Raw genomic sequence first — 24,836 nt, 5'->3', positions numbered from 1 at the left:
AAACCACTGACATTGTTACTAAGAGGTTATCTAGATGTACCAGGACTATACAGTGCATTGGAAAGTTCACAAAATATCAAAGAAGTCAATGGCAAACCACAGGAATAAAGCATGATTAAATGCAAAACATTACATTTATTCTTTAATTTTGTTAGTAAAAAGAGTTCATATTCTTTAGACAAAAACAATGTTGCTTGTTAAATCTTATTTGCTATCCACCAGAAGTGACAGAATTGCAAAACAATGTCTGTGTTGTTTGGAAACACTATATTAATAATTCCTATAGCGTGATTCTTATCATGTTCATTATAATTTTAAGTCAGGAAAAAATGCTTTTTTTTCTTGAAAATTGCCTTAGGAAATATTCACACTACAAATGAACTGATGGAATAGTTGCCACCTTTCCCCCCCAAATTCTAGAAATTACAGTCTTAGAAATAGAATCTAAAGCTCTCTAAGAGATATAGACTTCAATTTTCAAAGGCAATTAAATTATTTAAAACTGCTCCAAATTGTACAGGTATGTAAAAAATCAAATATGAGATTAGCTTTACACATACAAATTTAAGAGCAAGGTTCTGCTCCCTTCCAGATTGTTTCTGTACCTGTTTGCTTCTAAACCGCTTTGTGTCAGTGTATATATATTTCAGAAACACATTTCCATACAATACAAACATTTTTTTCCCTGAGAGAAGTATCAACATCAATGCAATATTCTGGGGGGAAAATGAACTTCCTCTTCTTTCTCATTATCATAAGATCTGGAAGAATAGTTTGTGTTCCACAATAATAATTTAAGGCAAATTTTCTGTTTATTATTAATGGTTAATAGTTTCTAGAAGTACAGAACCTACCGACCACTGGATGAATTACTGAATGTGCTATTCTGAACCGTAAACGCAAATTAATGGAGTCTGCAATAATTTCCACAGTGTAATTTGCGGGTTGGCGTAATTGCAAACACACATTTACAGCTATTTCAGTGGCAGGGGGTTTGATCAACATATCAGTTGCTTCCTTTGATTCATTTCCTAGCATCAACATAGTAACCTGTAAGCAAAAAGAGAAATGAATTCTAAAAAGCAAGGTCTACCTCTATAATATAATATTTACAAATTTATAATTCCAAGACTCCAGAGAATTCTAGAGATTATAGTTCTACAAGAGTAGCATCACAATATAGGTTCCCAAAGTTATTTGAAGAGAAAAATTATGGCAATTAAATTACGTGACACTGAGTTGGGCTCAACTTTTGATACATACATAGATGAATGCTCACCATCTCTTTCTGTAATCTGCTTAATCCCATCCATTTGCTATTTTTCCCTTTCATCAAATTCTCTCAGCCTTGTCAAGCATAGCCACTATTTTCACATCATCTGCCCAAAAGTTCACTATAGAGTTCTTCCCTTTTTGATCCTACAAGTAAGGGTAATCGTGTCAGAAGCTCATACTCCTGCAACACTCCCAGAGCTACCCTCATGACACTGAACCCTCTCACCAGGGAATGGGGCAACTTGCTGAGGCCAACTCACCACAGCCAACTCGCTGCGGGACAACTCACGGTGGGACATTTTAACAATTCAATTTAACTATTAAAAAATATTTCAATTTTTGTCATTCACATTTCATTCTGTCCCTCCTTTGGCATCCTTTCTTTAATTACTCTATTCCACCATTTATTTGATATTAGTGTAAATCTTGTCCCACAACGAGTTGTCCTGCAGCGAGTTGTGTGGCAAGTTTCTTATGGTGAATTGGCCACAGCGAGTTGGCTCACCCTGTCCACATTGTAATCCTCTGGGAAGGCATGGTGATTAAATTGGCAAAAAAAATATTAAAGGGTTTTATAGTGTAGATATCTATTTTATAACTCTGAAAATAGCAAGAAACTAGAGCAAGATAGTAAATCTGGATTAAAAATGGTTTTGTTTTACCAAAGCCTCCCAGTTTTACAAATATCTCCAGTAAATTTACAATGAATCCAGAATAATGCTATCCATTACCCAGCTAGAGAAAGTCATAGCCATCCAGATAATGTTATTTCAAAAAATTACTTGCCTTTATTACTAGCATTTTAATAAATGTTTATATACTCATACCTACAGTAGACAGTCTGTCTGTATTAAATAACAAAGACAATTTTATCTTTCAAAGACAGAAAATATCAAATGTCTCACGAACTTGATAAGTCTCATTTACTCCAGCGCTTCCATAATATCTCTTCCATGATACACAAGGATCTTTCCATGTAACATTAACAAAGTCTTGCACTTCTACAAGACAAAAACAACCCATATACATTATTTAGCAAAATGACTTAAGAAAAAGAACATTAAGAAAATTAAGAAAAAGAAAAGAAAAATGCGACTTCAGCAACAGAGTGGTCAATGTCTGGAATACTCTACCTGACTCTGCGGTTTCTTCCCCAAACCCCAAAAACTTTAACCTTAGACTGTCTACTATTGACCTCACCCCTTTCCTAAGAGGTCTGTAGGGGCCGTGCATAAGCGCACCAATGTGCCTACCGTCCCTGTCCTATTGTTTCTTTTATTTTTCTTATATGTACCCATTTCATATATTCACCACTATGTATATACTTATACCTATTATCTTGTAAGCAACTGACAAATAAAAATAAATAAATAACAATGAATAAAAAGAAAAAAGAAAAAGTCATTTATCAATCTGTTTTCTTATTTTTATCTTGTACTGCTAACCAATACATGATAATTTCATTATAAATTAAAATAGCAAGAATGTAAGAACAATCAAAGCCTTATCTTGTCCAATCTCCTGGGTTTTTTTTTCTTTTTCTTTTTATGAGCCCGGTGCTGGTCCACAGACTGGGTTTGGGGGCCCCGTGTCTTAGATATTGCAAGAGTTTGGAAACCGCTTCAAACTATTTTCATATTTAGGAATACAAAGTTCAAGTGGACTTTACTGCAAATCAAACCAGATTAAACAGAAAAACCCAGTAGCTATAATATAATTAGTAGTATTTAAATGCAATATGCATTAAATACATAACTTAAAATCACATTCTGCTTCAGTTCATAAATAAGTAATCAATTCTTATCTTCCAAATCACTAATCTAATACATGATATCAAATTCCACAATTTCTTCCAGATCAACAAGCTCCAATAGACACAGATATATGGCAAAATAAAAGCTTCACTTTCCCTCATGACAATGAATGCGAACCAAAAGGTTTCCTCTTAATTATTAAAAATGAAGCTCTTGCAAGATATTGTAGCTCCAGAAGAATCATATTCTCTTAACTTTACATTATGTCCCTGTGCCCAGTTTACTTTCAATCTGCAATACTAGATTTATCATGTGTGTGCTGTTAATAAAGAAGGCCACTGGATGTCAGCACTGTTCTATTAAAATGCAAGACCTGAAAACTGTACCATTAAAAACTGAACAATCCTTCTTTTCAAACCAGCCTTATAAAGACATTAAGAAGAAGGGTGAATGGGTGACAAAATCAAAATGTTTAGATAGCTTTAAGCAAAATTTTAATGGAAATGTTATGCTTGGTCCAAGAAGTTCTTGAGCTCTTAACCTTATAATGAAACCAAAAGATACTATTGAAAAGGAAAATAAAACCCAACTAAATGAAATTGAAACAGACTTTAAGGTAGATTTTAAAACTACACCTTATAAGAAAGAGATGGAAATACTGGATTTACAAATGAAACTTAAATATGAATTTAAAAAATTAAAAATACATGAATAATAAACCAAAAGAAAGATGTGAATTTTTTTACACTGGATTTTGTGGAATTCCTGGAACTGTTTCAGTGGAGCTGCAAAAGGATTTTAATAAAGATGACAAGAATTCTGAGAGAAGAGACAAAGATAATATAAGAAAGTAGATGCTGGAATTTTATTGGTGAGGCTTAAAGATCATTGGTGGAAAGAAATAAAAATACAAAATTGTTTTCTCTGATTGCTGTTAAAATAATGGCCTGTTATCTCTGGTGATCTTTAATGGGGGACTTTTTTGACAGGAATTGGATGATGAGTATTAGTTTTGGTATTGTTTGATATAGTGGAATGGATTAATTTGTAAAACTATCTTTTACACAGGGGTGGGTTTCTACCAGTTCTGTCCACCTTTGCAGAACCGGTAGCTCTAAAGAGCAGCAGACACAGAACCGGTTGTATGTCTGCTGATGTTTTTGCCCACCTACCCACCCGGGCTCTTACCTGATCTTTATTTCCCAATTTTTCAACTTCAGCTGCCGAACGAGGCACAGCTGCAGTTAGAAAAGCAAGAAAAGAGGGCTGTTTCAAAGGCTGCTTCTCAGCAGGCAGCTGCTGATGACGATTTACAGACACGAGGCTCGCAGCCTGAAGGGAAGCTCGTAAATCCCAAACCGGTTGTTAACCCTGTTGTATCCCACCCCTACTTTTACAATACGTAATTGTTAATTGGGATTGGACTTTGATTATTGGAAGAGATAGTTAGAGGGAATTTGCTTAAGAGGGGAAATATAAATATTTAAGTTATTGTTTCTGTTAACTCTTCGTGGACTTTTCCTGATTAATAAGAGTATAGATGGGTTTATAGAAAATCGGGTCAGGTATGGAATGAAGAAGCATCTTGTATTTTAAGAGACAGTGATAAGATGTTAATTTTGGCTATACTTGCTAGAAATGAAGGGGGAAATTTTTTTTCTCCAATTTTTCCTCTCTGTGTATGTATGTGTGTATTTTTGTATTAGCTTTTTGTATTTTCCTTATTTCTTAAATGTAATTTTTAATAAAATTATTGGGGGGAAAACTTGGGATGGCAAATGTGTCAGATAATATACTTCATTTCATTGTAGTTTAACTTAGTTGTGCCCTTCACAGTAGATCACAGCGTAAATCAATCTTAGCAGAAAAAACTAGTAACTAAGGGTTACCAACCCTGTTCTTAGGTTATTGTTATTGAAAATTTGAGACTCAATGCTATAATTTACTACTAAATAATTTTTTAAAAAATAATAATTACAACCTAATCTGATAGCAGATTCTTATAATTCAATATATTATATAGCATCAGGCTATGGGAAGGATTGTTCTACTTCTACAATGTTTGTCAAGAATCTTTTTGTTTTTACATGTATAAGTTACTATGTCCTTACGCATCTTAATTTGAGACTGTATAGGCCTGCCTTTCCTAAACTGGCCAATCAAATTACCACCTTGAGGATGTTCAATAAAAGATAGATATATCCTCAAGTCAAGCTCAATGCTTGATGATTAATATGGAGTAATTCATGTATTTTCTTTTCAGAATGTCTTTTCTATTTCACAATCTGGCCTCCAAAATCCTACAATTATCTGGTGATTTTCCCTCAAAGCACTAACCAATTTTAAACTAGCTTAGCTTCTGAATCTAAAAAGAACAGTCAAGTGCTGCCAGCTGATCACATACACACACACACACACACACACACACACACACACACACAGACAGAGTCTACTCTGGGGAACTGGAAGATCTCTTAGAAAAAATTGAAATTGTAGCTCAGATATTTGGGGAATTCAAACAAATCTCTTCTGTTCTTAGATCAGGAAAGACCTGTAATATTGTTCTCCTTCTGTTTTCAGAGTGATATTCCCACTGTAACACTGTGAATGTACCAATGGAATAAAATAAATCATATAAACAACTTCTAGAACAATCACACCAAGGATTTCCTTAGGCACTTACTTTTACATCTTAAATCCAACATTTCCCAAGATCCATTTCTGCTGCAAACAGAATGACTTTTTGTCCCTGTGGAATAGAAACCTTTCATGCAGTTGTATTCTACGGTACTTCCTGGATGAGTAGCCCCATTCCATATCATGTTTGAGAAAGACAGTACAGGAGGTTGGCCACAGATGATTTCTAAATGGGATCAGAAGGAATTTTTATTAAAAAAATACACTTTGAAATATTGTACTACACATCATGAGGGTTTATTCCTTTATTTTAAATGGATTATTTTTAAGAGTCCAATAAAAATAGACTGTGTTCTATAATTTGTCCCAAACTCCCAGTAATTGTGGCAAGCAGGATTAGATAGAGAGACCACTACTATAAAACTCCCTGTTAATTCCTAATCAATGGATTATAATCAGCTTTAGAGAAGAATAAGCTTCCTGATTTGGGGATTGGATTGATTTTTAAGGATAAAGTGGAAACAAGACAATAAGTAAAATGAATAATATCTATGAAAGGTGCACCATTGTCTGTAGTTTACAGCCTAGTTCTGAAGACCCTAATTTTAGCCTCATTTAGACATTCGTTATTTGGAGCCTTCAAAAGCACCAAATAAACTCCCCTGCAACCAGTGTCATATCAGTGGCGGGTGGTACGGGTGGCAAATGCACGTACATTCAGCATAAATGTCTGCAGCATTGAAACCACATTGGGTTTCATGTGAAGCAATGGAGAAAATAGTGTATGAACAGTTGTATATGTGCAGGCTTCCATGCTGCAAACACTTACATTCACTGGGTAGATGGTTGCAGTAGTTAAAACTTAACAGTTAAACAATTAATGTAATGTTGGCAGGAAAATATGGTTGTCTGGATAAGGAACGTCTGCCTACAACCAAAGATAAAAATGGAAACTATGAATCAGCCATTAGAATGGAGGGGATGAGAATCATCTACCAAAAATGTACTTTTCATATAACCATTCTGATTCGAAACTAGTTACTGCTCGTGTTATCAGGAATAAACAACTTGAAATAATAATGAGACATTTTCCCCCAGAAAGAAATTTGTATTTATGATGTAAAAGTAGCCTTCTGGTACCATGACAATGGACAGGATGTGGGCAAGATCACGTCACTATCTAGCGGGGAATGAATTTTCTATTTTTTTCCTATTGAGGAGAGTGTTTTTATATATTCAAAATATTAACCCTATGTTAGGATATATGCTGTAGTTTTCAGCATTACTGTTTCAAAAATTGTGTCATCAATTTTGGACAGTATGGTAAGAAGGAGCTCCAGAGGCAACAGAAAAGGAATCAGATATGATCCTGGACTTGGAGCTGATTTTTATTTACCCGTAAATAATATTTGAATAAAAGTAAGAGGTAATATATTTACCCTTGCATTCAAAAGTAATGTTTTCCCATTTGTGAGATATTGTACATTGTGAAAAATTATGTTCTCCGAAAGACTGAAATCCATCCTTGCATTTATAGTATACAGTACTGCCCAAAGTTGTGCTGTTATCCCAGATAATGTCTGCGTTTGGCAGCCAGGGTGGTTTTCCACAGTCTATTTCTAAAGAGGCAGGAGATAAAACAAAAATATGAGTACTGAAAACTGAATGCATATTGAATAGTTTAATAACAATCTACCACATGGATACATGTTCCTCTATTGGAATATTCTCTGTATAATGTGTTCGTGTCAGTTTTAAGCATGATTATCCATTACATAGGTACTCCTAAAGGACAGATAGCAGTCTCAAGCCAGCTGACCTATTAAGTCTCTTTTAAAAGGGGGTATGTGTTCCATCTGCAGCTTGCACAAGTTGCTAGCTCAGGTACAGAATGTCCATCTTCTCAAACAGATTACATACATTCTCAATACACACCCACAAGTGAGGCACAGTCTATGAGCACACTTATGCATTCATGGCCAGTACACAAGGAGTCAGTTGTCAACCCTTCCCTCTCTACTGGAGAGAAAAAAGGATAATTGATAAAAGGCCGTGCATTGTGAGTGCGAGTGCGAGTGTGAGTTTTCTCCCATGGCCCCCAGCTGCTCTACTCATGAGAAACCGCAAGACTTCCATCCTGCAGTCTCCTCCAGAGGAGCAGCTGTTTGGAGCTCAGATAGGCGATCTCTCCTTCTCTCCCTTATCTGGAAAGACTTTCACTGACCAGAAATCACTGCTGGCCAGTGTTCACTTCACTGATCTGCTACTTTGGAGACAGCTGGCCCATCACAGAACCTCACCTAGGAATTTGAGATTATTTTAAATCTTAAAGCAGAACCAGAGTAGAGAACAAAGTGAGGAGTTGAATATCAGGGCTAGGAAAAAGACATAACTTACACAGTTTTTTCTGAGATTTTGATTAAAGTACAAGGAAATAAGCAGAAGTCTAAGGCAGAAAATTGTGCTAGAATGTACCTCTTTGTGTGCTGCTTGTTAGCCCTTATTGTCTCTTCTGTTTATTTCTTATAGAAATAAGAAATTTTAGGTACACTCAGCTTTTCTTTCTATTCCTCCCTCAGGATGTGACCAAGATGATTTATTGTTTTCTTCATTAATATCTTGTGGTCTGAAATATAGCAATAGCACTTAGACTTATATACTGCTCCATAGTGCTTTACAGCAGGGGTTGCCAACGTTTTGGGCCTCAGGGACCACTAAACTCATAATTTTAAATCCCGGGGACCACTAACATGAATTTTGACTGACGGTGGCTTGCTGACGTTGGTGGGGGAGAGAGAGAGAGAGAGAGATTTGATCTAACCTCTCTCCCTCTCCCTCCCCCTCGCACACACACACACACACACACACACACACACACACACACACACAGAGGCAGGGGTGGGATTCAAATTTCTTAACAACTGGTTCCTGGCCCTGGCCTAATTTGTGGGCGTGGCTTGGTGGTCATGTGACTGGCTGGGTATGGCTTGTATGTAAATATTATAAATACATGTAAATATTGAATTTTTTATAAAAAAAGAGCAACTTATCCAAAATCAGGCAAAGCAGGCAGGCAGATTGATTTGCTCACAGAATCACAGATTCAGAGATCTATCTTTCTGCCATTGGCTACCTGTGTCTGTCACATAAAATTTGCTTGCAAGCAAACTCACAAGATTAACTCACAACACACCATGTATGTAAATATTGATTTTTTTATTTAAAAAGAGCAACTTTTACCCAAAACCAGGCAAAGCAGGCAGGCAGATTGAGTTGCTCATAGAATCACAGATTCACTTAGCAATCTGTGTTTCTCCCTTGGCTATCTGAATCTGTACTGCTTCAATCCTAAGGGAAGATCTAAAGATAAACTAGAAAGCAAGAAATCCAACGGTTTCCTGCTTTCTAGCTAATCTAAATCTCCCAGCACAGCAGAACAGATGATGGTCGGGGGGAGGAAAAATAGCAACTTAGCAGGCAAATTTGCCAGGTAAGGAATGAGTAGGCGGGGAGAGTTCCCGCAGGCCACGTGGGCGGTGCAGCCTTATGTTCCCACGCAGCCTGGATGAATTGCTTTGGGGGTGTGCTCTGGGGGTAACATTTCTCTGCGGACCACCAAAATTTTCTTGCGAACCACCAGTGAGCTTCAGACCACCAGTTGGCAACCACTGCTTTATAGCACTTTCTAAGTGGTTACAGAGTCAGCATATTGCCCCCAAACAATCTGGGTCCTCATTTTACCGACCTTGGAAGGATGGAAGGCTGAGTCAACCTTGAAGAGGTCAGGATCGAACTCCAAGCTATGGTCAGAGTTAGTCTGCAATACTGCATTCTAATCACTGTGCCTTCAGGGCTCTAATATAATCTAGAAGCTGCGACTCTTCTAATCTTGTTTTTTTCCCCAATTTTACCTTTTAGTCATCATAATAGGCAACACAAAAACTGAAAGCCCTAACTGTCACAGTTTAGAGGGAGAATGCCAGGATAGACACACAGCAGAGTAGAAATGGTGGCAGTATGAACTACCAAGTAACTGAAAGCTGAAATCCAGACTAGGATGTGAAGTCTCAGAAGGTTTCCAAAAGAGGAGATTCGATTCTAAAAGCTCAGTTGTGCCCATTACTTCAATAAAAAAACAGTATAAAGAGTTTCAGAAAGCTGCATGAAATATTCTGAAAGTAGCTTAGCACAAGTCATATTCAAATACCATGTTCTGAAATACCTATTATGTTTTATTAGTCCTTTCTTCTAATATAGCTATAATTAAATATTGGGAAAATTCATTTCTGTGGTGATTAACCGCAACTTGTGTAAAAATTGGTTCTCAGACTGATAAAGATTCAAATGACTGTTATGTAAACAGCCATCTGTAGACTTCTCTGTTATCAAGAAAGGGAGCTATCATGCTTTCTGTTCACAATAAGGCTGTGAGAAAGAGATTCAAAAAGTCTTTTTCCTAATATACACTGAAAGAAATTGGTTCCACATTGAAAATTAGTTTCCTTGTTGGAATTCTTATATCCCTATCCCTTTCATCTGAATAAATCTTGCTAAAGAAAACTCTGTGAGAATCATGTTTGGGAAAGAATCATTTTCAGTTCAGGCAGTCTGTCATATTTGGATCTATAAACAATTAACTGTTGTTAAAAAGTTAATGTTATGATCCATCAAAAAAAGGCAGCATCTAAATTTTAATTGAGCTGCACATAAAACCATTTTGCACATATTATAAGTTGACAATGCCCTGGGTCTATCACTAAAACAAATTCCGAAAAGGTCACAGAGCAGTTGTGTAACAACAATAACTGGTATGAGGAGGTATGCTTTATGCATATTTATTTGTTTTCTTTATCTGTATTACATTAAAAACAATCAAAAGAGCTATTTTAATATCCTTTCAAGACCAGGAAAGGTGTGTTTTTTTCTTTAAGCTTTTTTGATACAGTTTTAATCCTATTAACTGTTTTATGCAGCTTTTGTGCTTTATAGGTTATACATACATTTAATATTTTTCTTACTTTCTGAAAACCACTGTGAGAATATAATTGAAACACAGTATGAAAACAGTATGTAAACAAGCAAGCCTGGATCAGTATGTCACAGCAAAAGAGTACCCAGTGAGACATTCATTAAAATTAATTTAAAAATAACACAGTAAAACGTTGTTTTTAAAAATAAATACAAAAGATAGAACTGATGTTATCATTAGGCAGCATGAGCCAGGAGAAGAAAGAAAAGGAATGATCATAAAGAGACAGCACAATTATAAGCCTACGAATGGGACAGGATTGTCTACTGTGGGAAAGGTAAAAGCCTCTATTATCACAGAGAGATGCTGTCTAATGGCCAGCACTGAACTCAAAGTCAACTGCCAAATCATTTTGCTTCTCTAGGAGAAATTTTGAGGAAATCTCTCCTTTGCGCTATAGTGTTAGGCTAGCCTAAGTAGCAAACAATCAAACAACAGCAAGTAGCCAAAATTAGTGCAGTATCTTAAAACAGGAATGTTCATGCTTTGCGGCTTTTAAGACTTGTTGGATTTCAACTCCCAGAATTCTGGGGGTTGAAGTCTAACAAGTCTTAAGGTTACAAAAGTAGGACACCCCTATCTTAAAACATCTATGGGGAAAAGCTGCCTTTCCCAGTACTGAATGCATGTTTTTGTTTATAATCTCCACTCCTATTATATAAGAATAACTTAAGAGACAGGAGGTACGTTCATTGCTTTAAGTTATATATTAAAAAGGAGGGATAAAAATCCAATAATCATAAGTAAACTTTTAAAAATGTCTAGGGGACTTGGGGAGCATTGTATAGTTTTCCTGGATAGGTATAACACAGAAAATTATATAAAGTTGGGATTATATAAAGTTGGCATTGATTTCTGTGAGGTTTAAAGGAACTTTTTTTTTTTAAACGGACTGACAAGTCATTACTCTCAATGGAACAATTACATTTATCAATAGATTTTTCAAATGCTCTCTTTACCTTTACACACCATATCTGCACCTTCCCATTTTCCTTTGGCATTGCAAACTGCAGCTGAGTTTCCACTTTCAAGGACATAATTAGGCTGACAAGTATAAAGAATTTGGTTTCCATAAGTGGTTTTATCCATAGGAGCTGACAGAGCGTTTGGAATATAAGGTGGCGGTCCACAATCCACAACTGCAGTAAAATGAAAGGAAAAATAAATTTGAGATTCTTTTCCTCAAATACTTCGACTTCCCTAGATCTATCAACTGGAGAGGGAAGTGTTCCTTGAGAGAAAATATAAGACACCAAGTCTCATTTTCCTCAGAATCAAATCCTTGGAATGCCTCAGAGTGAAAAAAAATTGGAAGAATCAGATAATTAATCAGAAAAGCAACTTTGAAGGAAATGGCATTCTCTTCCCATTTTTTTAGTCATTACCCATGTGAATAGGTTTCTTCCCTACTGGGTTCAGATCTGTAGCAGATTGAGATTTATCGTGAGAAAAATATTGCTTTCTTTGGTAATATAAGAAAAAATAAATTAAAAATTAGATTACTTGGGTTTTTAAGACATTGTGTACTTTCTGCAGTTTTAAACCAATGTATTCTAACTTGATATGATTAAATAATTGATAATCAGTAAAAGCAAGAAATGTGTTACTGATATATGAGAATTGCAAAGCTTAAGAACAAAATGATGAACCGATAAGGGAAAAAGAAATAAGCACATTTAGTGTGGTTTATTTTGGCAAATCCAAAGAATAAATAAGTAATATATTAATTTAAGCAGATCTAAGTATTGTGTCATAAGAATGATCCATGCAATGCCAATACTATAAAATACAATATATTTTATTGCTTCTACTAAATAATGCAGATGTAAATTTAATTTGCACTAACATTCACTTTTTAATCTATTAATTATATGATATTTTAAGAGAATCAGTAACAATTGCATTTCACTCACAAAGTTTAAAATATACTCAATAAAAAAGTCCATCACCAAAAATTAAAACTAATTGTACCAACTGCACTTTAAATTAAATGAAATAGTAATAGTAATGGGTTATTGTTGCAGTACTTACCTATACATTTTGTGCCATCATTGGGAATAAATGTTCCATGTTTATTGGAAGCCTGGAAGCCTACATGGCAAACACAGTAATAGCTTCCATGTGTGTTATGGCATACAGCATGCTCTCCACAAATGCCAGAAAGACATTCATTTTTATCTGACAATATTTTTAAAATATAGGACAGAGATTAATCAAATTAATAAGGAGTACAAATATACAACTATAATAAGACAAATACTATTGTTCTACCACCCTAATAATGGATGAAAATATCCTGAGTATGTGTCAGTATAATACATGTACACCTAACCTAGAGCAAGTAGGCAATATTATTTTGTTACCATCAACATGAAGCAAAAGAAAAATATATAGATTGTGAGACTGCGAAACCAACTGGAACGGGGAGGATACAATAGATCTGAATAAAGATAGTCTGATTTTTGGAGGTGGAATTGATAATCACATTCAGGGAAGTAAAAGTTTAGGTTTAATTATGAATGAAAAGGCTAATAGATATGTTAGAAATTATAAACTAGCATCATCTGAGCTGTTGTAGAAAAGTATCTACAGATTGGTGAATGTCAATAATGGAAGAACCAGATATGAGTTTGGGTGGAAATTGTGCAAGATGCTTAACAAATATGATCCAGAGAAAAATTGTTAGGTGAGGCAAATGTATGGAAACGTTTGAAGAGCCAAGGATAAGATTGGTGACTGGTGACCATCTTTAAAAATATATCTGTTTGTTTCAAGCACAGCTACAGGAGAAGCTTCAAAAAAGATAAGATCTGGTGTGATATAAACCACAGACCTTTTATCCATGTGAACAAAAGTGCAGGGATCACATGATGCTCCTCCTACCATCTGCTCTTCCTTGGACATTGGTCACTTGTGTATTAGATGGCTTGCATGATACAAGTAAAATAAATACATCGAATCACAAGGTATGGTAATTGTGTTTGACAGGGAGAATATCCTACCTTGCCTGCAAAAATCTTGGCAACTACAAAAGGCTGCAAGGGGATAAAGGTTTCTGCATCTCTTTGCTGCCCTCTAGTGATCACTTGGTTCTTCCAGTTCAGATAAGAGACATCTATTCCAGGGATGTCAAACTCACATTGTCACAGGGGCGTCACATGACATATGGGGACTTTTTTCCCCCTTCGCTAAACCAAGCATGGGCGTGGCCAGTGTGTGATGCATCTGGCCTATGGGCCAGGAGTTTGACAGCCCTGATCTATTCTAATCCCTTCTTGATTAATAAGCTAAATGATAGAATAGAATAGAATAGAATAGAATAGAATAGAATAGAATAGAATAGAATAGAATTCTTTATTGGCCTAGTGTGATTGGACACACAAGGTCTTGGTGTAAATACTCTCGATACATTCGTCAGGAGTCAAGAATCATAAGGTACAACACTTAATGATGGTCATAGGGTACAATAAGCAATCTAGTCATACTAGGAAACAGTCAATATAGATCATAAGGATACAAGCGACAAAATTTACAGTCATAGAGTCACAAGTAGGAGGGTGATAAGGAGTGATGAGAAGATTAACAGTAATAGTAGTGCAGTAGTAGTGATACTGGTCAACTCATCATCGCTCAATCTAACTTACGGCTAAGACTGGCGAGAATAATTGTGTCTATGTGTGTATGAGGATAGCATCAGCATCATCAGTAAGTCCCATTCATTGAACATATATATATGTATACATTGAGAGAGACTCTTTGAGACTCCTTAAAACCCTGACCAGAATGCACGAAAAATGGTTCAGAAATTTTGCCACATTGAAGGCCTGACTCACACCCCATTTTTAGATCCATATTGTATTAATTTGTCTATCTTTCTAAGAAGAAGAAGCAATTTTAGGAAGTGATGACATAGTGAAATAAGTAACTGAAAAATGCGTGCCAAAAATGATTACCACGGAATTTGTTCAGCAAAAAAATATTGTTAACGTTGGACATATGAGAAACTGAGAAAAACAGCAATGCGGTTCTCTACAAGCCCTGTACAGGTAGCTCTTGACTTACAGAAGTTCATTTAGTGACAGTTCAAAGTTACAACGGCATTGAAAAAAGTGACTTAGGACCATTTTTCACTGTTATGACTTTTGCAGCATCTCCATGATCACGTGATCAAAATTCAGACACGCGGCAACTGACTCGTATTTATGATAGTTGCACTGTCCCAGAGTCACATGATCCCCTTTTGCAACCTTCTGACAAGCAAGGTCAACGGGGAGGACAGATTCACTTAACAACCGGGTTACTAACTTATCAACTGCAGTGGTTCACTTAACAACAGTGGCAAGGAAAGTCGTAAAATGGGGCAAAACTCAGTTAACAAATGTCTCACTTAACAACAGAAAATTTGGGCTCAGTTGTGGTTGTAAGTCCAAGGAGTACCTGTACTCCTCGACCACAATTGAGCCCAAAATTTATGTGGCTAAGTGAAACATTGGTTAAGTGAGTTTTGCCCTGTTTCACGACTTTTCTTGCAACTGTTGTTAAGTGAACCACTGCAATTGTTAGTTTAGTAACATGGTGGTTAAGTGAATTTGGCTTCCCCACTGGCTTGTCAGAAGGTCTCAGAAGTGGATCTCATGACCCCAGGACACTCCAACCATCAGAACTACGAACCCAGTAGGCATGCATCTGAATTTTGATCAGGTGACCATGGGGATTCTGCTATGGCCGTAAGTATGAAAAATGGTCTTAAGTCATTTTTTTCACTGCCATTGTAACTTTGAACGGTCACTAAATGAACTCTTGTAAGTCGAGAACTACCTGTAGTTGAGTGTAGAGCAGATGCTCCGAAAAAGGAACCATTTCCCCCCAATATAATAGCCCAGGCTAGAAAAATATTTTTAGATCAGAGTTGGGAAACAAATTACCCTCACAGTCCCCAGTGCCTGGACAAAGGGAAAAAAAAAAACAGTCCTTGTTTTTCCCTCGGGAACATACAGGAGAGAAAGTTAAGGGAAAATGGCTGAAGAGATGTAAAGGATTGATTCCAATGTTTAAACAACAATGATCACCTTGTATTTCAGGTTGAGCTCATATTTACTATTTGCTGGAAGTCTACATAACAAAATAAGTACAGGTCATCCTTGGTTTATGACCACAGCTGAGCCCAAAAGTTCTGTTGCTAAGCAAGGCAGTTATTGAGTCAACTAAAAAGATACTCCTTTGGTCTTTTTAGCTGCCAGAAAAAGGGAGTGGGGAAAAATAAGGCATTCCTTAAATGCTTAGATAATTATCCCGGCAGATCAAAGTTGTCGGAGCATAAGAAGGTTATTGGAGAGCATGATGGATGACTCTTGGAGATGGATGTGTCCCATTGGAGAAGTCACATCCAGGGGGTGGGGGGGAAGACCAGGGTCAAGGGGGAAATGTATGATGTAATTTAGTATGTCTGCATCCAGCTAACACCAACATGGCCACTTCTAATAAATCAATTTTCTTTTCTCTGAGATGCGGCTAGAGACTTTTGATTTGAATGGGGGTGGATCTGTTGGGGCTCTGACATATTGTAGTTGTGCCTCATTTTAAGACACTTTTTGCTACAGTGTTTAGCAACTCATCCCAGTTGTTAAGTGAATCACATAGGCATTAAGTAAATCAGATTTCCCGCACTGACTTTGGTCGTTGGAAGCCAGCTGGGAAGATTTCAAATGGTGATCGCCTGAGCCCAGAACAGTGCAAATGTCATAAATACATGCCAGTTGTCAAGCATCCAAATCTTGATCACGTGATCATGGGAATGCTGTGGTAGTTGTGTGAAGACTGATCATAACTCAGTTTTTTCAGTGCCACTGTAACTTTAAATGATCACTAAAACTAATGGTTGTAAGTTGAGGACTACTTGTACATTTAGCTCAAGGTTTAAAGTATACTTTTGATCAATTTTCCATACCCTGTCAAATTTTGAAGTGCTTTTGCTGTTGCAACCATAATCGCTTGTCAGCTTGCCAATGAACCATGGGGGAGGGAAGGGAGAGATGGAATGTAGGCTCCAGATATCAAGAAGACAGCCCTGAGAACCAAGGACAGTTCGGTAGGTGTTTGCCAGAGCCAAAGACTTTTTCTCATAGCAATACAATGAGACTCAATTGGACAATGTGACCTGCTCTAATAGGGGGAGGGAGAATCTATACTTTAATTATATGGGTTTGTGCAGGAATTAGCTAGATCTGGTTTTGCCCTCATCAGTGCTGAAATGATGTACTCAATAAAGTTTTGCGTGGAGGGATTGGATCGTCTCGTCCGTGCTTGCTTTGGCTGGGTTCATCAGTCGGAATGTTGACATATACTCCATGGCCATCCCTGGGAGGCCAAAATTGATATATTGTGGTCCCTAATTGGAAGGCAGTGTGGTCTATACCTCCACAAACTGACTTTCATTTTCAGTGTATTTAAAGGCATATTGCTGTAGAACTCTCTAAGTTGGATACAGTTTGTAAATAAATATTCACCTACCATGACAAATTGTTCTTCCATTTCCAGTAAATCCATAGTTGCATTCACAGATATCTTTGCCATCTTTTTGTACACATGTGGCATTTGCATGGCAAGTAGCACAAACATCAAAGATTACATCTTTGATGTTTTCTGCAAAAAGCAAAAACAAAAGCGGGGGGACTGTTAAATTAAGATGGGAAAAACAGGGAGAACCTGGCAAGAATAGAGAAGAAGAGAAAAAGCAGGCATATATTTTTAAATGCATTAGACAGAGTAAAATGTTGTAAATTGTTGGAATTTTTAGTGTTCTGTACACTGCTTTGGGCTCAATGAAAAGGAGGATTTAATTTAATTAATAAATAATAAATAAATAAATTTAATTTAATAAAGCAGTAAGAGAAATGCATCCAATATTTAATTAGCAGACACACAAGGAAGATTCTCAGATCACATAAGGAAGATTCTCAGATTAGGATTGTCAGATGAGGAGGTTCAATCCCTCATGGGCCAGTTGCTTTATCGCAATCTAAGTTATTTCATAAGGCTGCTGTGAGAATAAATCATATTGTGCTACTGACAGTTAGTAACAATACAATACACTGGGTTATGATCTTTAAATCTGAAATCAGCAATCAGCATGCCAAAAGACTATCTGGATATCCATACCAGATTGGATTAAATTGTAGTCCAACACATTTGGAAGAAGGATGATCTACACCAGTATTTCTCAGGCTTGGTAACTTCCAGATATGTGGAACAACTCCTAGAATTCCCTAGCCAGCATATCTGTTGCTGAGAATTCTAGGACTTGAAGTCTACACATCCAGAAATCACTAAGATTGAAAAACAGTATCAGATTAAAAGGTGTGCACCCAAGGAATCATTAGACTCAGCTAAAGAAACAAGGAAGGGAAGGGATTTTGGCATCCTAGGTTAGTGAGCTGCAACTCTCAGCATTCTTCACTACTAAGTAAACTGGCTGGGCCTGCTGGAAGCACCCCATATAAATCTTGCAAACTGGGGAAGGTTTGCATAACATATGTAGAAGAACATTTTGCAACTTGGCATGAAGTGCTGAGTGGCATCCACCCACTTTTTAGCATGTAGGAAATAACGTTCAATGCTTGCAAGAAGACAACATCCTCATTTTGGAGATGTTGGGCAAGCTCAGTGGTTCACAAACATCTCTCTCTCTCTCTCTCTCTCTCCCCACATAGTTTGTCATTGCTGTATTTGGGGTTTCTTTCTATCAAGATTAGGGTCCATCATGTGAAAAGGGGAACACTGTTGAAACAACTATTGTATTTTGTAATAGTACTTTTACTATTGAACAGAAGGTTGCTTGAAAATTAGGGGAAAAATAAAATCAATATGTCATGAAAATGTTAAGTAGAATTCGTTCTGGGGCTATATTTGTTATATAGTATATCACCCAGATGGCTTTTCCCTCTAAACAACAGAACATCTGATGCTTTCTTGAGCCATTTATTCTTGTGCATTCTGCACATGACCAGAGAGACTTTCTCCGCATTATTCAGTCAGACAGAGGGGTAGGCAGATGACTGGCCTTCACAACACATCTGGAGGGCCACATGTCAGTTGTTCTATCTATTCTAGGGACTTGCTGCAGCCCTGCTTAATAACAACAGAATTGGAAGGGACCTTGGAGGTCTTCTAGTCCAGGAGTCTCCAACCTTGGCAACTTTAAGACTTGTGGACTTCAACTCCCAGAGTTCCTCAGCCAGAAGGTGGCTGAGGAACCCTCTGGGAGTTGAAGTCCACAAGTCTTAAAGTTGCCAAGGTTGGAGACCCCTGTAAACTAGTCCAACCCCCAGCACAAGCAGGAAACCCTACAAAATTTCAGACAAATGGCCGTCCAATTTCTTCTTAAAAACCTCCAGTGTTGGAGCACCCACAACTTCTGGAATCAAGCCACCGATTAATTGTTCTGTCAGGAAAAAAAAAAATATTTTGCCACCTTGAGATAACTTGCCTCAGCCTTTCTACAGCATGTTGGAAGAAAAAAAAAAGCCGTAACCATAACGAATAATACTTCTATCAATATTAACTGTCCAAGGTGTTTCAAAAAAACAACCTGGAGGAAAGAGAGGGGGAGAGGAAGGAAGAGGGAGAGAACGAGTGGGATACGGAGAGAGGGAGGGAAAGGGAGTGAGAAAAGCAGCAAACATTTCGTCAAAATTGTTCCCTGGCTCCGCCTGTAATTGCCAAACCCGGCTTCGGATGCTTCAAAAGCCAGGATCTTGGCGCGGGAGCGGTGCTCCGAATTAAACTCCAAGTCGAGCCGAAGTGCGGGATTCGACGCCAAGTCTCCAGTCAACCCTTACCCCGTTTCTTCTTTTCCTCCGAAGAGCGGGTCAGAAGCAGGAGCGCCCACAAGACCAGCAGCGGGAAGTGAGGACGCCGACGGGCCCGCGTCGCCCCAACACACCCCGAGTTCATGTCGCCTCCAGCTGGCAGCAAGGGCTCCCGCCTCAATTCGTGTTAGCTCCGGGAGGCCCTGTCGGAGGAGAGGCCGCGGTCACCTTCTACTTCTTCCTCCCCCGGCTCCAATCTGCCTTCGCCCCCTTCCTCCCGCCGGTTCTCACCCTTGTGGGTAGCAGGAAGGAAGCGCTCAACACCCGCCGAGCGTGGGAAGTTGGTTGGCGGGACCTTTCCTGCGCACCCTTCCATCGGGTGCAGCGACAGAGACCCCGAGCTTCCTGGCATCTGAATTGCTCCCCATCGCCACCCAAGTATCCCCCCACGGCCACTCTTCCCTTTTAGGGCCTAGGAACCCCCAAACGACCTTAACTGTTACCCGTGAGGCTGCGGGAAAAGCATTTTATAGTGTGCAGAATGGAAGATGTCGGAAGGTGAGCACACCCGCATTCCCCACTCTGCCCATGGCTGCTGAAGTGGGAAACTGAACTTAGTAGGCTGGGAATTGGCTGCACGGTGTTGCTGTTGGTTTTTTTTTATAGGATCCATTTGCATTTGAGATTCAAAGTCTTTTGAAGGGTACATCAATACCATTTCTGAAGTGAGAGAGTGTTGGAGCAGAGACTATTGGAAATTCTCAGCTTTTGTCAAAATTAATCAGCTGAAAAAAATAAGGACGAAGCTCCACAAAAAGAAAGTTGCAAATATAATATTAGTTATGTGAATTCTCCCTGGAGACCAGCTAAGGGTTTAAACAACAAAATACCATATCTTGATCTTTCAGTTCTGGACTATTTTTCGATAGGGTCATTCTATCCAAGTGGCTGTCCTGATAAGAGTATCAGTTGACTTTACAAGGAAGTAGTTACTTTCAACTAGCAGCCAGAAAGAAGATAGTATATTGGTTTCTTGTATGATTTCATACATTTCATTGCCATGTGAGTTTTCTTTTTCTAGCGGGTACTGTAAACTCTTGTTCAGATAGAGAATCATACATCAAAAAAATATGTTAATATAGTCAGGGACTTTTAAAGGTTTGGGGAGTATTACTAGCTTCCTTGTCCCTTTCTCCAGAAGGTGCAACTGATAATACAATAGCATGATTTAAAAGAGCAGAGTTTTCAAACTGAGCAAGAAAAGAGCACACACTGCCTTGCGTGTTAAAAAACCACTTTCAATAGTGCAGTTCTAATCCAATGAAAGAGAATGGAGGATTCTGATGTAACACAAACAACTTTGAGGCTTCTAATGTAATTTGCTGATGGATCTCTTGTATTGCCTTTGGCAACATTTTCTCCCTTTACAAGCTGGAAACAGTTTTTGCATTTACTTTTTACAATTAGTTCCTAAATATAGCTCATATTGACAAGGAATAACCTTTACCTGTAGAGATAGAGGCAACATTAGCCACACTAGGAAAGCGGGAGCAGAAAATCAACTCCACAGTTAGAGTAGAATTACACTTTATTGAGATAGGATATAAACTCAGAATTTTCAAGTCTTAATTCTGTACTTCTTCAGGAATTGGAGAGGAGGAGAAGACAGGAAGGCATTTGCCTAAACCTCTTCTGAATATTATTTTGTTTCCTAGGTTTTAAGCGCTTCAGCGCCCTTGACTAGGTAACAGTTTTTACAAATTTCTGCCAAGGTTACCTCTCTTATTCTCTACATGTAGGTACCTGAGAAGTAGCTGTCCAAGAAGGATCTGCCTACAATCAGTTTTGGCAGAGGCATTCTGTCACTTCCTGGATGGTGCAGCTAGGATTTTGCTCAGTGTCAAAACCCAAGAATTCCCCAAATAATTCAAGGAAGTATGAGATGGAGTTTCAAACTGACTCCCCAATCTGGCCTTGCATATTAATATGGTTTAGTCAGGTGTCTATGGAGATTCTCAATCATCCAGGTTATGGTTGTCCCAAAGGTGCTTTTTCAAGAGGCAACTAGACTCTGTTTTCTTTGAAGACATTTCACTTCTCATCCAAAAAAACCTTCTTCAGTTCTCTCTGTATGGTGGGGAAAGTTTTAGTCAGGTGGTTGTCTGGAACAATGATAACAATGATAAATCTATAAATTATACCTTACTTTCTTGCTTAGGTGCCGTTAAGCCAGTGCCAACTCTTAGTGAGCACGTAGATTTTTCTCCCCAGGAGGATCTGTCCCCAACTTGATCCTTCAGGGGTTCCAATGGTGCATCTGGCTCAGGGGTAGCTGAGTCTGTACGCTTCGCTTTTAGTTGCCTTCTCTTTTCTTCACCTTTCCCAGCATTATAGATTTTTCCAGAGAGCGAGGTCTTTTTATAGTGTGTTGGAGGAATGAGGTCTCTGAAGTATGATAGCTCTGGATTGATTTGTTCAACGATCTGTTTTCTTAGCTATCCATGGTATTTTCAGGCATGATCTCCTGAGCACCAGAGTCCGTAAAGCACCAACCCACTTTCTATTCTGCTTCTTCAAATGTCCAACTTTTGCTTTCACAGACCGTCACAGGAAAAAGTATGGATTTCAGATTCTCATTTCACTTTGAGCTATTTTTTCTGCACCCAAGTGCTATTCCACTGTGAGCATTGGACTCCCTTTTACACATGTAGTTCTGATCATATTTTTTATTTGTTCTACATCTTGAGTACAGAAGTGGTTGTAACATATAGGAAAGAGGAAGGAGAGAGAGAAGAAAAACTTTTATCAATGTACTTAAATATAAAAGCAATAAAATAATGGTGTGAAGAGGCACTTGCAAAACTACTAGGTCCAAGGTTTCAGAGTCTAAATGGAAGGGTTGATTTCCATATTTGAGGAGGACCGGTTCACTGGGCTGAGGGGGAGTGCTTACTCTGCTACTCAACTACAACTCTCAGCGGCCTCAGCCAAGCTGGCTACCATTAAGAGATGTTGAGTGTGACAATTTAGGAACATTAGATGGTTCTAATGTATGTAATGTCATTAATGTATGTAAATGACAGGAAATGGCCATAAAACTGGTCTTTGATGGTCAGAATCGGCTGTTATGAACTGGACACTATCCCTCACATTTTCTTTTGCTTTCTCTTGAAAAAAATTATAAATTCCACATGCCACAAACCAGATAATGGCTTTTGTAGCCCCATCCTGGTGAAAAGTTCCTGGAAGGGCTCCTTGTCACAGCCCAGAAACAAGGGGATATGGGTGGCAAAGAAGTGATCTGGTGTAACCAGGGGTGAGATTCAGCTGGTTCAGGCCAATTCGGGCGAACCGGATGTTAAATGTACATCTGGTTCACCAAACCGGTAGTTGAACTGACCGGTTGGTCCCACCTACCCAGGAGTCTCCATGTGGCCAGTTTTGGATGCAGGGAAGTGCAGGGCAGCGGTGGGATTCAGACAGTTCGGAAGAACCGGTTGTTAACTTTCTGAGCAGTTTGGTGAACTGACTGTTGGAAGAAATTAGGGAAGAGAGCTGGCTGTTAAATTATTGGAATCCCACCACCGGTGCAGGGTCCACACGGAGGCTCTGAGGGTGAAAAATGGTCCTCCTGGAAGTTTCAGAAGTCTGTTTCCAGCTTCTGGAGGGCCTCCGGAGCCCAGGGGAGGCTGTTTTTGCCCTCCCAGAGGCCTGAGGGAAGCCTCTGGACTTTGCGGAAGGCGAAAAGCGGCTCTCCTGGAACTTCCGGTAGGCCATGCTCACCATCGCCGCACCCACCCAGCTAAGGGCAGAGAAACGGTTGTTGGGGTTTTTGAATTCCATCTCTGGATGTAACTGGTGAGTGGGAATGTTTTGCTTGACAGTGGATTTTTAAAAAAGGAGTTTAGGAGAATTGACCGATGGCAACAGCAGTGCTTTCCAGTGAGGATGGAAGTAAGGGCAGAAATTGCTGTGGAGTTAGATGGCAAGAGAGAGATCTTTGCTTGAGAAGATGGTAGTGAGGAAAATTAGAACTCCCCCCTTTCCTTGCTCCTCGAGGCCTTGACTTTCCTGACAGCAGGAAACCACCTTCCCACCAGGCTTGATGGCCTTACTTTGGAGATATAGCAAAAGGAGGAGTTTCCCCATTTTTTAAAACACCTTTGCATATTCTATTTTCCTTTTATTTTTCTACCAACTAACCCCCCCCCTCCAGTTTCAGTAGAACATTCCATAAAGCCCTCATATCCTTCATCAATGCTGTTAGGAATGAAACACAACCCTTTTGTATCGTATCATGACATATTGCACTGGAGCAGAATTATTTTACTTTGCTAATGCTAACCTGGGGGTAGCTTTATGTGTCTCTTTGTTAACAGAAATGCCTGGCCAGTGAAAGATTCAATCTAACCTTCCAGAGGTGCATGTTGAAAGGTCTCTGAGGGATCCTTGGTGCTCTCTGAACTTGGTTGCTCTCTTGCAGACTTTTCATTATCCAAACTAGGTAACATCAGGGCTAGTAAGGAATGGTTCAGTTTTGCTCAGAGGTCCCTATAATAAGTAAACACTGGTCATCTTGAAATCAGTCTTGGGAGAGCTTCAGCACTGAAATCTGCAGAAAACTTTTTATTCAAACATGATCACAGTCTCGTCTTTAAAAGAATAATAAGAGTTTAACGATATCTCTTGTGCCCTTCTACATTTTATGTTCTTCCAAGCAAAAACAAACTTAACGGAAAAGGCGTAAATCTCTACACTGCAAGCAACCAAATAAATATGAAAGACGTGAACGGCTTGGGCAGTGGTTGCCTTTATTTTAAAAAAAATGTAATAAAAATTATTCTTCTCCAACTCAGATAAATGGAAGTGAGCACAGAGCCCCAGTGAATACAGATTACCCATTAACAATGGAACTTACATTTATTTTTATACGCTTTGCTGTCACTTGCTTCCTGCTGAAGGGCTGAGATGAGAACAGCGGAGCATGATGGAGGACTGCCATTGTGCACATGAAATAGAGAGCAAATACTGTCCTTCTGGCTTGGTTGTAATCAGATTAATTAACAATTGCCTCCTGGTTTGCTGATTAGACAACCAGGCAAGGATAAGCAATAAAGTGTGCTGGAGCAGATAGAAATGAAAAAGTGTGTGTGTGTGTGAGAGGGGGGCGGGGGAGAGAGAGAGAGAGAGAGAGAGAGAGAGAGAGAGAAAAGAAAGGGAGGAGGGAATTGCCTGGAGTCTTCCCATCAAAATGTTTCAGTGGTTATTGTGGTGCTCGGGCATTTTTCCTGTAATAACATTGACCGCAAAGAGAATATGGCACCCCATATAATA

General features: G+C 38.5%; 1 protein-coding gene across 4 annotated transcripts in view; it reads right to left on the bottom strand.

Annotated features, from left to right (window-relative positions):
• The window catches only part of SUSD1 (sushi domain containing 1), a 35,289-nt gene extending 15,434 nt beyond the window's left edge, over window positions 1-19,855 (bottom strand). For all 4 annotated transcript variants that reach the window (XR_015742139.1, XM_087926510.1, XM_087926511.1 and 1 more), the window contains exons 1-8: window positions 19,533-19,855; window positions 17,206-17,337; window positions 12,727-12,873; window positions 11,655-11,834; window positions 7,106-7,285; window positions 5,713-5,892; window positions 2,185-2,276; window positions 855-1,050 (exon numbers count right to left, since the gene is read on the bottom strand). Coding sequence is in view for 3 of the 4 variants with exons in the window: in XM_087926510.1 (XP_087782636.1) it covers window positions 855-1,050; window positions 2,185-2,276; window positions 5,713-5,892; window positions 7,106-7,285; window positions 11,655-11,834; window positions 12,727-12,873; window positions 17,206-17,337; window positions 19,533-19,647 (1,222 nt within the window). In the remaining variant the exon portion in view is untranslated. The remainder of the gene's footprint in view (window positions 1-854; window positions 1,051-2,184; window positions 2,277-5,712; window positions 5,893-7,105; window positions 7,286-11,654; window positions 11,835-12,726; window positions 12,874-17,205; window positions 17,338-19,532) is intronic.
• Between the last annotated feature and the right edge of the window lie 4,981 nt (window positions 19,856-24,836).

Source organism: Pseudonaja textilis, chromosome 2, assembly GCF_049901715.1.
Source record: "Pseudonaja textilis isolate UNSWEBS1 chromosome 2, rPseTex1.2, whole genome shotgun sequence".
In the NCBI taxonomy this organism is placed as follows: domain Eukaryota; kingdom Metazoa; phylum Chordata; class Lepidosauria; order Squamata; family Elapidae; genus Pseudonaja; species Pseudonaja textilis.
This window is presented reverse-complemented; position numbering and strand designations above follow the sequence as displayed.